Genomic DNA, 16,064 nt, shown 5'->3' with positions numbered 1-16,064 from the left:
CTCAAAATGTCCTTGGTACAGTTAGATCTTTAGTATTATTATCATACTTTTAAATATTCTGTACAGGGTTGGTGTAAATTTAGGAATAAATTTAAGTTTTAGGACTAAGGTGTGAATTGAGTTTAGGTTAGGTTTAGGGTTTCGTATGTCTTAGTAATGGTTAGGGTAAGGGGTCTGGCTTAGGCCATATGAATAGAAGTCAATGGAAAGTTGGAAAGTCAAATGGAAAATCCCACATGGATAGTGTGACGCAACATGCGTGTTTTTTTCTGTGTACATCCAAGGAAAATATCTCTTTTGGCTTACAAGATTAGGGGGACAGTTATAGATATAGTATCTCTCTCCAAATTTGTGAAACTGACAGGTCTTGGCTTTCAATCCAAAAATAATGGTGGTGGTCTGGATAACAATGCAGATTTAAGAGTTTCTTAATGATTTCTTGCAGCTGTGAAATAAACAAATTGACTTCTTGGCAGATGCCTGCACCCTCTGAGTGTTTTCTAGTTTCCCCCACGTACTCGATCAGACTGTGCATATGTTAACACTTTGAGATATATTAGTAATTTGAAATGTAAAGTGCATTATAAATGAAATGTTTCATTATTATTATGAACAGCATAGTTGCTTCAGGCCTCGTAGTCGAGAATACATTTTAATTCATTTTTAATTGAAATGCTTTTATTCCCTACGCCAACATGGCTTCACTGCCCTGATTGTCTCACTTTGTATCAACAAAATAAACATTTACATGGTCACCTTGAGCTGTGTCGAAGACAAATACATAAAGACATTGTACAGTCATTATACATAGAGATGATGCGGTGTTCTAGGCCTTGCTGCCATAAAAGGTACTGCCCTTATAGTACAAAAAACAAACAAAAGAAAGGGATCACAATAGTTGAGTGGGCGAAAAAAAAATCATATTTTATACTTTATCCTTAGAAGGTTAAAGTTTGAGACTGTAAAAACCACCACACACAGACAGCAGTGCAGGGAGAGAAGAAACGCGAGAGACAAGTGTGGCGGGTGCGCAGCTGTGTTGGTGTGGGTCTTTTTGACTTATTGCTTTGAGCAATACATCTCCTGGGAAACCCTTGTTAGTGCCGTGTCATATTTAAAAGAGTTTGGTTTGAATACTGAAAGACTGAGGCGGTAAAAATGTTGCTTTGGCGCGCCTGACTAATGGGCCTTTCACACAGGATGTGGTTTACACTGACTTGCCGCAGGATTGAGTGCACCACCATCTTGGCTTCAGGAGGGTCGCTTCAGTTAGCACAAATCACACACACTATACCTCATTCTCCTCCAAATGGCTCCAGATCTCCCACCTGATGAAAATGTCTCACAGTCTTGGTTGCAGTAGCTCTCCCTCTGCGCTTGAACTTTGCTTGAAGCAATGCCTTTATGCCCTAGCTCAGCATATGCATCCTTTAAGTAATGGGTTTTAGAGTGCAGAGTTGCGTGCGCCTCTTATTGTCTAAAAGGACCATATGTAGAGTCCTGGCAGATATTCGCAAACTCATCATCCTTGCTCTGTCTCATGAACTGCTGTTCCTGTCACTCTGAGCTCTGGGTTTGGTGTGAAAGGACTGTGCTATTAAGTAGGCTTCATTGGAAACAGTGATGTTTGTAGTTGCTCCAGGCAGCAGGCCCCCAATGGAAATCCCCAATGACCTCACCCAAAAGCTGACCAATCACTCTGGGATTTCCCAATGCAGGTTGTGGTGTCTAAAAGTGAACATAATATGTTTTGAGTTATTTGGTAAAAACAAAAGAAAATAGTTTTCACAGTTTTAAGTTAATGTACGTAATGATTAGAAACAGTTCAGTTGGAAATTATTAGTGCAGCGATTTGAGCACTCTCACATAGCACATAGAAAAATACATTCTCTTAGCTTGTTTATTGTGTAAACCTGTCAAAGTGTAACCACTTTTTATATATACATATATTATTCCTCATTTTTGATGGTTTTATTCTCAAGGCTCTACAGGAGGAGAGATTGTGGTTTGGATGCAGTACATGTCTCCAAACCAGTTCCCTGATCAGCTTCTCTGATTAGTTCATGTGCTTTGTTGAGCGGCAAAAGTTTAGATTTTCCAACTCCAACTTTTCAGGATTTGGACATGTTTGTGATGTCAATGTTTGAAGGCCCACAGCGTGTCATGCCTGATGACCAACAGGGCCTCTCAACATCCATTGATGCGATGTTTCCGCAGCTGGCTCTGAGATACTCCGATACGCTGATCCCTTCTCCCACATGTGTTGATTCCAACAAGGACGTCAATAAATATTCAACCAAACATTCTGGCCTCTGGTGGAGGAGTTCACATATCCTGTTCAGGGAAGAATGGAGAAGGGGCTTCAAAACGAAAATCAAACCGCCACGTTTTTTTTTTTTGTTTTGTTTTCTAATATTTGTTTGTAAAAGAAGAAAATGGGATCACTAAAAGTTACACTCACCAAACAGTAATCTTGTTACTGACTGATTCACAACGGGGCTCGAAAAATAATGCTTTCTGAAAGATGTGTCAGCTGCTTATAATTCTGCAACTTGAGTCATTTTCTTCATGCAGTGATGTAAAATACTAAAGCCAGAATCATGGAACCAGAAAATGACTAATTAAGTTAAACAGTCAGCATAATTAAACACTACCCACCTTTTACATCTAATTAAGCAATCTTGGACTTTTGTTTCTTTTTTTTCTTTTTTTTTTTAGGGTGAAGGCTTTCCTTTGTGTAGCAAAGAGGAAGAAAAAAAATCAGCTTCACTTTTTTGTGGCACTCATAACTTATTTATACTTTACTTCTACTGGAAACACAATATAAATGTGGAAATGTAGTTGCAGACTGAATCTATATTTGAAACATTATGACAACCTGATCATTTTTTCAACTTTGTTTATATTTAGACATTTCTTAGATAAAAAAAAAAAAGAGATGAAACAAATCTAAATGCCATGAGAATGTAAAAGCAGCATCTATGGGTTTTTTAACCATCTCTGACAAAAAAAAACCACAGTGAGAATCAACAATGAAAAAAAGTAGCGTACTGCCGTTTTTTGATTCGTGTTTGTGTCTGAAAGTTCATCTTATTTCCATTGAGGTAGAAAAGTAAAAAAAAAATGAACCATATGGACCCGGATCTAAACCAATGGTATGACATTAAAACTGGCTCCTCCTACTTTATACGCTTACATTTGACTGAATCACATCTAATAAGGTGACAGAATAAGAGCATTCTTCTGTTGGATAACCACAAAATGTTGTTTATAATCTATTTACTGCTGATGCTGAAAGATGGATGTAAGTTAATTTCAGATACAATCAAATTCTGTTATCACTTCCTGTCCCTATTTTCTTTTTGTAAATTTACTGATTTGCTTGATGGTTGTTCAGGTTGTAAGGATTATCCAATTATTCAAGAAAAAACTGTTAATGTTGGAGATCCTGAGAAGCTTGAATGTCCACGCAAGGCTGCTGGAAACATATATTGGATGAGGACCAATTTTGGAAATGCTCCTGTAATCTTCAACAGAATAATGATTGATCATCACATTAAGGTTTTATCAGAACCTGGAGAACTAATTTTACGGATCTTAAAAGCACACATAAATGATTCTGGATTATATATCTGTGTAAGAGAGTATGAAGGAAGCAAAACATATATGAGTCTCATATATCTGATAGTTAAAGGTAAGTTAATAGAAAATGTAATAAAATGTTGGTAAAATAATTAATTTTTGTATCAATTTGGTTATTTATTGTAAATATTTTCCAGGATTTTTTCCTAAAAACTGGTATTTTGTTTCCTGACACTAGAGCCTGCTGCCACCTCAGTCCCAACATCTGCTACATCCCATCTTCACTACTCTGTGACTCTTTACTGTTCTGCCCTTCAAAGCTCTCAAAATAAATCATGTCCTGAAGATGAAAGTTTGCTCTGTCTTAGAGCTGAATCCATTCAAAATCTTCCAGATTTGAATTACACAGACAGTGATCAGACAGACAGATTCAGATTTAACTCTGAAGGATGTTTGTACAGCTACTCCAAGGACTCCTCCTTGTCTGGGGCTCAGATGTACCACTGTGCTGTAATGAAGAATGATAAAGAAAAGTCTGGAGGAAAATCAAACCTTAATACTAGTGGTAATGTATGTTTAATAACATTGGAGTGTAATATTGAATTGTTTTTGCCTGGTGTTGATTACTTAAGGCTTCCTTATTTCTGTTTCATTTCACCAGAAATCAAAAGAGATTCAAGCAGTAACTATGTAGTTATCTGTCTCCTCATTGCAGCTCTGGCTATCTGTCTGGTTGTTATAGCCTGCCTTATATACTTAACCATAAAACTTAATAAAAGGTTAAATAGTTTTGGCAAAGGTAAGCTGTCAGATAATGATATCTCAAAATAAACGTATAAAACTTGAAACATACAACATACATGCAATAATGTGTTGGTTTATAATGTTTTTTTTGTTGTTTTCAGATTCAGCTACAGTTTGCCTACAAGCAAATGAATCGATCAATGCTGATCAAGAAAACCAGAAGGTAATAGTAAGAAATATGTCTGGATATTAAGATGTTTGAGTCTGTTTTCTTTTTGTGTGTGTGTGTGTGTACAGAATAATAAATTTTCTGTGTCCTCAGTCACATGAGGATTTGTTACTTTATTCAGCAGTTTCCACAAGAAGAAAAGCCAGTAGAAAAAGGACAGCGGGGACAGCATCAGTAGAGCAAGATGTCATTTACACAGAGGTCAACATTCTTGGGCTTTGAAAAGGCTAAAAGATGTGTTATTTAAAAACTAAGTTTGAGATGCACTTTATTTTTTTAGAAGATTAAACACATTTTTTAATCATGTCTTCATTATTTGTATTTCTCTAATTTGATACATGATATTTGATATTATTCGGCACTTACGTCCTTGTCCAACTGCAGCCTGCATTTTCCTTTAAAAAATATCAACCGTTTGGTTGAACAGGCTTTAATAGGGTTCAAAAGAAATGATACCTTCCATGTACATTAGCAAGTACTTATGATATTAAAACAACAAAAATTAAAGTATTTGTCAACTGTGTTTTCCTATCCGTTGATTTTACACAATCTATCTAATGTGGGAGAATTTTTCTACATGTTTTAAATTCTGAATGGCTCTTAGTTTTCAATCTTATTTGAGAAGCTTCTCTCACCAGCCTTTCACTTGGAAAACCCTACCTGCCAAAATTTTAAAAGTCTGTCAACTAATGAAGGGCTAAACTGAATTTTGATCTCTGTTTGTTTAGAAATCAGCTTTAAAGGTGGAGGTAAATGACTGATGGTTAACACTGCATTATAAAACAAGACTCAGCATTGCAGAATAAAACATACGTAAGTAAAAACAAACATTTGTTGATGAAAGAAATATATCAAACACATGAAAAGGCATATCATGATTCTTTCATACCCTTTCCTTACCCTAAAACCTGTTCTTATAAGATGCCCTGTTTTAGCATTTGGGCTAAAATTAAACTGATGGTTCAGTCATGTTTTCTGCTCTTTCTCACTATCTGCAGCTGGGAGGTCTATTTTCTAGAATTGGGTGACTCCTGGTAATTTTGTTACAAAGTAAATTTGAGCTTTGTTTAATTATTAAAAACATATATTTTTAGCATCATACTCCTTTTATAGCCAGTTAAAACCTGTTACATCCATGAATGTCAGTTTCTATAACATGTAACTTGTTTTACTTTTCTTTTATTAAAAACATTAAACATAATAATCACCTATAAATACTAAAGTATTGCAATTGAATATTTTCACTCATTCTACCATGCAAATTAGGAGATTAAAATACTTTTTTATAGATATGAGAAGTTTCCATAAATCAGTTAAATAATATTAAACATTTTATATTCTGTAAGTAAAAAAAAGAGAAGCTTCTCTGCCAAACTGACACAGACGCTGTTCAGACTTTTATCTTTAGTACCACACATTAAAACTCTAATTGTGAAAACAAAGCACCACAGAGACAGTGTCTCCCACTACTTTTCTCTCTGAATAGAATAGAATAGAAAAACGTTAATGTCTACCATACACAACGATGGCAGAAATTTGCCTTTGGCTCGCTTACATACAACAATGTAATAAAATAAATGAACATACAATTAATTGCAGACACCGTTGATTTATGTTATTCATCCAGGAAAAGGATGAATAACTTGCCATCAAAAGCTCTTTGATGGCAAACGTCAAAAAATTATTTCTGTACACATTTTTCTTGGCACAAGGAACTCTGTTTCTCTGCCATGATGGAAGGAGCTCGAAGTGACCAGAGAGTGGATGCTATCATCATGTGTGATCTTATGACCGACCTGATGCTCTGCTTTGCTGTAGTGCTGAAAAAAATTTATTTGTTGTTGGCCTGTAATCTTACCGCCCAGTTTAACAACTCTGCCAAGTTTGTCTTTGTTTCTGGCAGTTAAATGACCAAACCAAGAAACAATGTTAAATGTCAGTACACTCTGAATTAAAAACCGATAAACCCTCAACAGGATGTGATCACTGACTTTATAACCCCACAGCTGGCGCAGCAGGAAGAGCCTTTGCTGTGCTTTTCTGTTAACAGGAGTACCTCAAAGCTGGTTAGTCAAAGACTTTGCTATAAAAATTAACGCTTCTTGCACTTTTACAACGTACCTGAGCAATTTCTCATTTAATCGTCATGGCTGCAAAAAAATGTTGGTTAAGTCAGCCAAAACCTACAACAAAATCAGCACTAGAACAAACACTTAGGAAAAAAAGAAGAGCGATACAACAACAATGTCATTACTTATCAGTGTCTGAGAAGCTCAGGGGGATTTGCTTAAAACACAGCATAGTGGTAAATTTCGAACTAAACAAAAATCACAGACTAATTTGGTTCATTCCAAAGTTAGAACAACCAAACCAAAGCTCTCCGCCACTGTGCATACTATATAAAGTAAGTACTGATCAGACTCCGACATGGTAATCACAGAACACCTTAATAAACGCATGGTGAAATTTAAAAAGTGTGCACATCAGGATTCTGACCATCAATTAAGCAAAACACACCACTGATCCAGCAGAATCATGATTGGTCAGTGACCTGATTTGACTTAGAATGCACCTGAATAATGGGCTCAAAAAGAGCAGTGCTCCAAGGATGCTGTGGTGTGAGAAGCTAAACTTCAGAAAGAGTCCCAGAAAGGTGTCCAGGTGTCTTTTTCATAAAAAGAAAATAAACATAAGTTTGACTCTGATTTAAGGCTGTTTTAAGTTTGTGAAAACTAAACAAAGGAAGAAAATAGATATACTTTGAACAAAGTGAAAATAGAATTGCTTAAGAAGTACTATCGAAAAAAAAACCCGACAAAAAAATACCCCATGGTTGCTGTCATGCTGTAGTTAAAGAACAACCATTTGAGATGTTTTCTGATCAAAGTGAAATTGTATGATTCAGTATTTATCAATGTAGCCTTCTATAAGATCCTTATAAGCTTCTACAGCGTCTCGGACTGGAAGGAGGTTAGAAGAGTGGTGAGAACAGCAGAGAAGATCATTGAGGCTCCTCTTTCCTTCAAAAAAGTCATTTCATCCCAGTGCTGCGTTTCCCGAGCCCGTAATATCATAAATGACCCCTCACACCCCCACCATGGACTGTTCTCCCTGCTGCCCTCTGGGAAGAGACTTCAAACCGTCCGATACAGGTCCAACAGATTCCAGAACAGTTTCTTCCCCACTGCCATTGGACTACTGAATGTTATGTAAAATGGGTTATTTTATTGTATTTTATTATATTCATTATATTTTTTTATAAAAAAAAAATATTAAAACTGTAAATATACAGTCATATATTTGTATTACCGTTTTACTGGCAATAAATGAGTTAAAACTATTCTATCAGGTTCATTGAACAGATTTATTTACCATTGATCAGACGAAAGGCATTCTGCAACTCACATGAGTCACTTGCAGTCAGATGTCAACGTTCAATTCATTTATGACCACTGGCCAGACATTAACATCACATTTGGCAGTTCTTTCAAAAAGCTATAAACACAAGATCATAACACTTGTATTAAATTGCTTTATTTATAAGCTTTTTTCAAACCTTTGATTTTCTCCACTGGGTTTCCTCCACTGCTCTAGGCCAGAGCTCCACATGTCTCACCAACATCTTCTAGATTCTGGCTTTCACCTAGCAAAACACTAGCGGTCTACAGATAAATTTTTAGTTTGATTCACAACCAAAATGCAGATTTTGAATGTTCAGCAATGCCTGTACACTGTAGTTTAATTCTCGTGTGTCATGACAACTTTAAAGACAGTACAATTTTTGCACTTCAAACTAGTTTACCTAGTTGTGCATGATATTTCTATGTCCAAAGATTAGGACTTTTACATATTTGGTGACACAATGGCAACATTATAAAAGGTAATGTCTTTTAACTAGTGATGGGTCCAGCAACACTGATGCGTGGGTGCATGCGTGGAGAGCATAGAGCCAAACATTGTATTGGTGCGCGTGTTGCTTCAGGAGTTGTTTCTAACTAATTGACTCACTAAACTTGGTTTAAAAACGTATCTGTCAATATGATGCATCTGCTAAAAAAATATATCTCATCTTTTGCGGTTTATCATTAAAATTATCAATAATTTTGTAGCAGCCCAAAACAAATAGGAACGTTTCAGCTGTTGCGTTTTGTATTTTACTTTTCTCGTTTTGTCATTCTTTTCCACTCAGTTATCACTCAACTTATCTGAATTTAAGTTAATTTCAAATTAACTCTTACTTTATTCACTGTTTTTTTCTGTACTTATTGTTTTAAAAGTATGATTTAAAATCCTAGTCCACAAGCATCCTCATTCACATTTTCCCCTAGATTTTCACATTATATATTTACCTAATTTATTGGCTGCATCAAAAAAATCAAAGATATTTTCAGTTTAAACACCAACATGAAATAATACGATATAACCTACAATCACTTAAATTATATCATTGTACTAGGTTGTCAAATCAAGTGTCTTTAAATGTCTAGCTGGTGTCGGTATTCTGTGTGACAGTTTTAACGCAGTATCAATACAGTTTGGCAATGTGTCGAAACACTTCAAGATGCCTCATTAACCCATCACTACTTCTGACTCTTGGCTTACCTGAAGCGTCACTTTTTGCCTTCTTAAAAATGAAGTCCCACAAATTGCATTGTCTTTGCCGCTTCGCCATGATGCTGTTCAGCATGGCCCTCTGGGCCATCGTAATTTGGTCAGGCTACTTGTAAGCGTACAGCCTGCCAAATTTGAAAGGGCAATATTATTGCCATTACTGTTAATATTAATATAGTAGACATTTACATATTCAGTGATAAAATGTTATGGGGGAATGGTCATTTAAGAAGGAGGAAGATTTTTAAGATTTTTTTTAAAAAGGGGTTGCCATCCCCTCTCAACTCGAGTATTGAATATAATACCCACAATAAGAACTACAAGCAGTAATGCTGGCTGCCGTTTCCAGTCATCTGTTATTATGGGTTTAACTTTTTCCATCAGTCGCTCTCTTACTCCATTATGACTTTAATTGACTCTTGATCAAAGGATAATTTTACTGATGAGGGATTGATAAGACAGTTAAATATACCAGTTAAACCACTGAACTTTCAAATGGCGTCTGTGGAAAGCTCCTGTATTCTGTCACTGGCCTTCTAGGCTTATGTTTGAGTTTCTTTTAAATTTTTCAGTTCCACTTTGATTTATGTTATTCAGTTTTTTTGTCTTGCATTGGTTACTTTAACAATTTGTGTTATATTTATGCAATTTTGTATTTCTTGGCTTACTATCTGTTGCTCCCTTGTGCCTGTTTCCTTTCCCCTTGGCTCCCTTCTAATCACTTCTATCCACACCTGCTCCATATAAGTTTATTTGCCCATTTTCTGTTCTGTTGCTAATATATACACCACCTCTGCAGTTCCATATTGTTGGTTTCTTGTTGCTTTTTTGTTACTCGGCTCCCTGGTATCTCCTGTTTTCTTTCTTTTCTGTATTTTGATTTTTGGATTTTTGCCTCTGTTGCCTCTGGAATTTTCAATTAAATCAGCAAAACTAATCTCTGCCTCCTCATCTCTTAATTTGGGTCCTCAAAAACCTCCAGCAAACATTGACAATTTAGATTATTTCAGGAAGCCACAGGTAGTAACTCAGCTTTAAGGTATTGTTTTCCTATAGATTTAGGACATCCTTGACTAAGACTTCATAACCCCATACTGATTCTTTGGCTGGAATGCTAAGTAGCTGGTATCTCCCCTGAACTATCAACTGCCCTCATTCTGCCCAAACCAACAACTTTTTTTCCAGTAAAAAACATAAATACCATAATTTGGCTGAGGGTTTTAGCACAACTCAGGCCTTCCCACTGCCTGCACAACGACCATATTATTGCTAAATAGATCTCCTGCCAGACATGCGTCTTTCTGCCAGTCACCTGTACAGCCTTTCTAAACAGGAATGCAAAGTCATGCAGGCCTGATTTTCAGACTAATGAAAAAATTCTTAGTTGGTCATCCTCTACATGGCACATAATTCTACATTGACTTTAGAGGGATTTATGATGTCCCTATTAAGAAAAAATAGAGATTACCACTCATGTTCTCTGTATTGGCACTACATCTTGGAGAAACTGTGTTTACTTAGCATGACCTATGTAATTCTTATCACCTGGTCCACATTTGTGAGGCGGGTAATGAACAGCTTTCAAACTACCATAGGTCATTTTGTATAGGCAGTCGTGCCGTTTGGTGTAACAAGCAGTTATATGTTTTTAATCCCAATCATATTAAGGGGAATCTGTTCTTTAATTGATCCCCTTTGTCTTACATTCTGCCCCGTCTGAACCGAGTACTCAGATTGCCCAATTAGCTAGAGTGATTTCATTAACCACAGATCCTACCCTGTCCAAAAAGAGACAGCCCAGTGAATAAATCTGATCTAGGACAGTTTACTCAGTCCCTTTGTCCCACCGTGCCTGATGTGTAAAATGCAGCTCATCTATATGGCAGCTTTGATTGGCCAGACCCCCCTATGCAAGAACCCCCTAGCATGCCAGTCCCCGAACTAGAGCAAATAAGCGTTCCAGAGCTCATTAGCGGGCCAGTCCCCAAGCCAGAACCCATTAGTGAACCAGTCCTCCCTTCTCCTCAGTAGCCTTCCCCCAGTGTCCTAGCCACTCAGTCAGCTCCACCCATTGTCCTAGCTCCACCATCTGAGCCTATTAGCATCCCCACTTCTCCAAGGCCCCTTAGCCGGTGGCCCCCTCCGAGGCTCCTTTGCTGCAGTCGGCGGCCCCCACTCTGAGGTTCCTGCACCGCAGTCGGTGGCTGCTGCAGCGACGCCGTCCTCCAAGGCTCCAGCTGCAGACACAGGGTCCCCCAAGGCTGCAGAGACGTCGTCCTCACAGTCGTCCTCCAGAGACCCCCTTTCCTCGCTGGCCTCACTGCCGACTTCCTGAGACTCTTCCTCGTCTTCAGCCTCATGGCCAGCCTCCAGAGACTTTTGGTTTCCAAAACTACCCACCTTTGTTTTGCTTTTTGGACTCTATTTTTGGCTTTTGTTTCGTGAGCAAAAAGCAGCAGAAGATGCTGTGTTTACATGATGATAAAGGTTGACTGATTTAAAATGTACCACTGAGTGCATGGCAGCTTCTTTCTCTTCTTTCTCTAATTACATACTTCTCAATAATCTGCAGTATGGTGTTCACTTTTGCAATTTGAACATTTTAAAATCAAGCAGAAATGTAGTATTTTCTTTGATCTCCAATTTATTTTCTACACAATTCTAAATAAGGATATAATGATGTTTATTTGTCTTGGTGAAATGACTAGGGACAAACTATTCAAAAAACAATTCATAACTTATATGTATTAAATAACAAGGAGACAGGAGAACAGATTTTGATATAAATTGTAATCTTATTCAGATCAGAGAAGTTACAGAATTTACTGAATGGCAGCTGCCCACCCTCTCGGTTCACCTGTCAGGAAGTGGCCCCAATTAACAGTTAAAAAGGCATTTTATTTGTCTCCAGTCTGCCACATGATCACATTTTCCATCATACACGTTAGCAGATGAATAGACATAATGGCTGCAGCCTTATCAAAATATTCCAATTTGCTCTTAGTTGATGGACACCACACTGATGTCATTCTCAAATATTTGCCACGTAAAGAATGAAGATTATAACTGTATCAGAGGAAATGTCTCAAGCTGATAAACTATTGTGGAAAACATGAGTTCTGACATGCAACAGGCAGCCAATAACAAGGTGTAATAAACTCAAACATCATCAATGATAATAATCTTAACAGTATAATGGGGATCTTAGTTCCCTCATTCAATATGTGAGTCTAAACAACAAGCATGAAAAAAGCAAAACTGCACTAATGCTTGTGAGCCACTATGTCTGCTGAGTTTTGCTTAACATATGTTGCTCTGTAGACTTCTATTCACTGAATAAAATAGTTAATTTCAGCATTGTTATAACATAAGTACAAACAGGTACTTTTAAACTATCATAAAAAGTAAGTAAAAACATAAACGTTCCTTTTTTTTAAGATAAAATTGCTCCATAACAAAGGGTTAAATTAGCTCAAAATGTACTTATGAAAACGCAAACCAAAGATTAAACTAAATACATAAAGAAATAGGATATCATTTTACTTGTGAATAAACACTTTCATCCATATTTTTCTTAATACATCTAATGGTTGCTTTGCTTCCTGGAAACTGCAGTGCTGCGTAGTCCAGGTCATTTCTATCTTCATCCTATGCATAGAAAAAAAAAGAATAAAATTGAAGTCCCTAGAAACATCTTATGTCAATAAAAGACTGTTTTTGTTCTATAGGAGTACATACAATATGGTCTTCCTTTTGGCCAACATCATGTCCGTGGCTTGATTTTTTGCCTTAAACAAAATAACACATTTAATAAATTTTTCTATAAGATTGGAAGTAATCAGACTGAAATATTTCAAAAAAGTAAGAGGAAAACCTAAATTACTAAATGATAATTTAGCCACAAAAAGAATGTTTATTTTTTTATTTTTGTTTAGAGTCATATGGAACCGGCTGTTCCAACGTTTGCAGTTCCGAATTGTCCCGAGTGGTGCAGACTTTACACGTGTGAATAAAGTAAATGTGTTTTGTCAATTATCATAAGGTCGGGATTGTTGTGGCGGAAGGTTCGCAAGCAAGTTGGTTGTGGCTGGTATCTCGGAAGCATCTTGCTGACCAGTTAGCAACTAAGAGCTAGTAGGTTCCCGATGGGAAATTACATTGGGACCAAGTAGCCCTTAGCAATGACACTGTCAAGGATCGCTAAGGACATGCAAGATGAGGAGGGTTTTGTGTTGGAGGTCCTAGGATTAGCCTCCTTCGTCATAATTTTTTATTTAGAGGAGGAAAGCAGGGACACAGTTGTTGTGGAAGGGGACGCCAGGGCGGCAGAAGCTTTGTTTGGTGTAGAAGGCTTACAGCCGTACATGTTTGAGCCCTTGCCTCACAGCGCTGCCACTTCTGTTAGCTTTACGCCTGCTGAAGACACAGATGTCCATCCCCGTGAACACTGAGATATAAAGTAAATGATTCTTATTTCTACCGTTGCGTGTATTAGCTGTGACATATGAATCAAGATGCTATGACTGAAAAAATTTATTGACATATGACCGTTAATATGTGATTGGCCGAATTTAGGTGTACAAGCTGACATATGACACCTGGCCTGCATAAAACAAAAAAATAAAAAACACAGATTTTAAGATAGGATTTTTTTTTTAAATAGAATTTTCTAACTTTTGGGTCAATAAGGTCTGATAAAGAGTATATTTATATATATGTTTAAGCCAGAATGATTTGACATTTAAATATGACTTCCCTATGACTTAAAACAAAAGTACCCTGCTCATGAACAGTGAATCAATATACATGTTAAAAGGTTCCGAATTCTTAGAGAAGATTTACTGAACATTACAGAAAACACATGATTTCAGTGATTGCCTCAAAGTGTTGCTCAACAAAAATTTAGTTCAGGAGCTCCACCAGGCTGCATATACTGTAAAAACATATATACAAAATCGGTGTCGTGATTTCGGTTATTTTGCATTTTTATTTATTAGTACTTTGCTCAATTTCAATTTATTTTACTGGCATCTGATTTTTTTTTTTTCTGTCTTTAATGGAACGGTATGTACTGTAATCCCAAGCATAAAGTCATTAGGAATAATACGTCAAACAAATAGAAGACCTTTAGACTGAATTCAATAAATAAACCTCACCTTTAATCTGTTTCTTGGCTTTTTTAATGGATAGGTAGCATGCAATTGTAATATGTAAAATAACAGAAATAATCAAGCAAATTTTTAGAGTCACCAGTGTGATAAATGAAGAGTTTAAAGATTGATCTAGAAAAGAAACAAACAAAAAAAACTTTTTAAGAGATGTTTTAAATGAACATTTCAACTTGGGTAGAAAAATAAAAATCTTACCAACTCCAAGAGTAGTCCCATCACCAAATAATATTTCTCCACATGTGGCTAGGGCACAGTAGTATGTCCCAGTCTCAGAGATACTGACATTCTTAGAGAAGCTATAAACACATTTTCTATCATGTTTCTTCATACAAACATCCTGAGGGACTCCACTGGTGAATACAATTTCTGGGTAAGAATTACTTGATCTGGCTCTAAACCAGAACACCTGGAGCTCTCCTGGACAAGTCTTGGTCTGAGAGCCAGACAGAATTGAACACTCCAGAGTTTCAGTTTCTTCCACATTTACTGTATTTGCGGTTCTTGATCTCTGCACAATTGTGTAGTTTATTGTTTTCTTGATATTTCCTGTGTGGCACAAAGTAACATTAGAAACATGCAAAATAATACAACAGTGAAAAAATTTATTATTTTTGTTTCTAAGAGAGCAAGTAGACGTGAGACTAGCTTTTTTTCTTTTTGTGTACTATACAATACTCTTAATCTACACAGGAATAATTTTACCTCGGCTTTGCCTTAAAAAACAAACTACCCTTGCAAAGTATTGTTATATTTGTTGTCTTCAAAAATATTATGGTACTTAGAGTAAAGAGTTTTTCTACAAAAAAAATGTTTAAAAGAATATGTAAAAGGGATCATAAAAACATAGAAAATATGTATAACCTTCTTAATAACCAAAGCATTGCATTAATTGCTTTTAAGTGTTTCTAGGGGTGTTAAAATCAGATATTGGTACAATAATACATGGGTAAATTGTTTTTATACCTTTTGTTGTTGACAATGGTTCTCTGTTTTAGTAAGGCTTAATTAGTGTCACTTGATCAAGCCTTTTCTAACATTCTACTATACAAAATAAGTTAAAAAGGTTTGCATAACTTATGCTAATGTAGTATTGGGTCAATATTGGCTGGAATATTGGTATCATATCAGAAATGAAAAAGTTGCATTGGGACATCCCTGGTTGTTTCCACTGGTATTTTGATCATAAGAGTGCTGACAGATTTTGTAGCAGATTTAAATTAGGATTTTGCTTAAACCTCTTTAAACGGTTGATTTAAGTTTAAGTCAGAAGAAACACTATTAAACTATTAAATACTATTAAATGAAAAAAATAAAAATAAAAACAAACTTTCCATTCAAATATTCCAGGTATTTAGGACTAAACTGTTAATACAAGGTCGGAGTATAAAAAAAGTAGAAACATATATACCTCTCAGTGACAAATAGGTTCCACTCCACGTATTCTCAGTCCAATCAAGGACTGCACAGTGATACATTCCCTCATCTTCTTCAGTGGTCCTCAAAATTGTGAGATTACTGACTTTCTCTAAATACGTTATCTCCAGTCTTGAGGCTAAAACCCCTGGTCCATATTTAGGGGCTGTGTTTTTTCGCAGCATTGTGATCACCCTCAGAGTATCTCCAGTACTCTGCTTGTACCAGTGAATACTTTTAATTCCCAACCATTCTTTTGGTAAATCACATGTCAAGGTTGCAGGTTCACCAAGAGTTACTGTGATCACTGGAAC

At 36.4% G+C, this 16,064-nt stretch overlaps 1 protein-coding gene and 1 long non-coding RNA gene across 4 annotated transcripts; one reads left to right on the top strand and one right to left on the bottom strand.

The window, feature by feature from the left end:
* Positions 1 to 4,264: 4,264 nt before the first annotated feature.
* On the top strand, positions 4,265 to 4,784 carry LOC107087765. The gene is made up of 3 exons (XR_001481354.1): positions 4,265 to 4,381; positions 4,488 to 4,549; positions 4,649 to 4,784. It is a non-coding gene; the product is annotated as an uncharacterized LOC107087765 (long non-coding RNA).
* Positions 4,785 to 12,403: 7,619 nt separating this feature from the next.
* On the bottom strand, positions 12,404 to 16,047 carry LOC107087735 (T-cell surface glycoprotein CD8 beta chain-like). 3 transcript variants are annotated; one of them, XM_015379472.1, is made up of 5 exons: positions 15,746 to 16,047; positions 14,533 to 14,883; positions 14,323 to 14,448; positions 12,905 to 12,954; positions 12,404 to 12,814 (listed from the first exon to the last, which is right to left on the bottom strand). In XM_015379472.1, the coding sequence occupies exons 1-5, from the start codon at positions 15,933 to 15,935 to the stop codon at positions 12,701 to 12,703; spliced, it is 831 nt and encodes a 276-aa protein (XP_015234958.1). In that variant the 5' UTR covers positions 15,936 to 16,047; the 3' UTR covers positions 12,404 to 12,700. The 3 variants fall into 3 exon arrangements, with proteins under 3 accessions (XP_015234958.1, XP_015234952.1, XP_015234965.1); XM_015379466.1 differs by having other exon boundaries at positions 14,323 to 14,883; XM_015379479.1 differs by lacking the exon at positions 14,323 to 14,448.
* Positions 16,048 to 16,064: the final 17 nt, after the last annotated feature.

This window comes from Cyprinodon variegatus, unplaced genomic scaffold (assembly GCF_000732505.1).
Source record: "Cyprinodon variegatus isolate N-32 unplaced genomic scaffold, C_variegatus-1.0 Scaffold10, whole genome shotgun sequence".
Taxonomy (NCBI): Eukaryota; Metazoa; Chordata; class Actinopteri; order Cyprinodontiformes; family Cyprinodontidae; genus Cyprinodon; species Cyprinodon variegatus.
Note: the sequence above shows the minus strand (reverse complement) of the source record. Positions and strands in the feature narration are given on the sequence as shown.

Coding starts and splice junctions, on each gene's coding strand:
- LOC107087735 (XM_015379466.1), bottom strand. CDS start 15,935: ATGCTGCGAAAAAACACAGCCCCTAAATATGGACCAGGGGTTTTAGCC. Junction 12,955..14,322: donor AGCCAAGAAACAGATTAAAG/GTGAGGTTTATT, acceptor ATTTTGTTTAAG/GCAAAAAATCAAGCCACGGA. Junction 12,815..12,904: donor GCCAAAAGGAAGACCATATT/GTATGTACTCCT, acceptor TTCTATGCATAG/GATGAAGATAGAAATGACCT.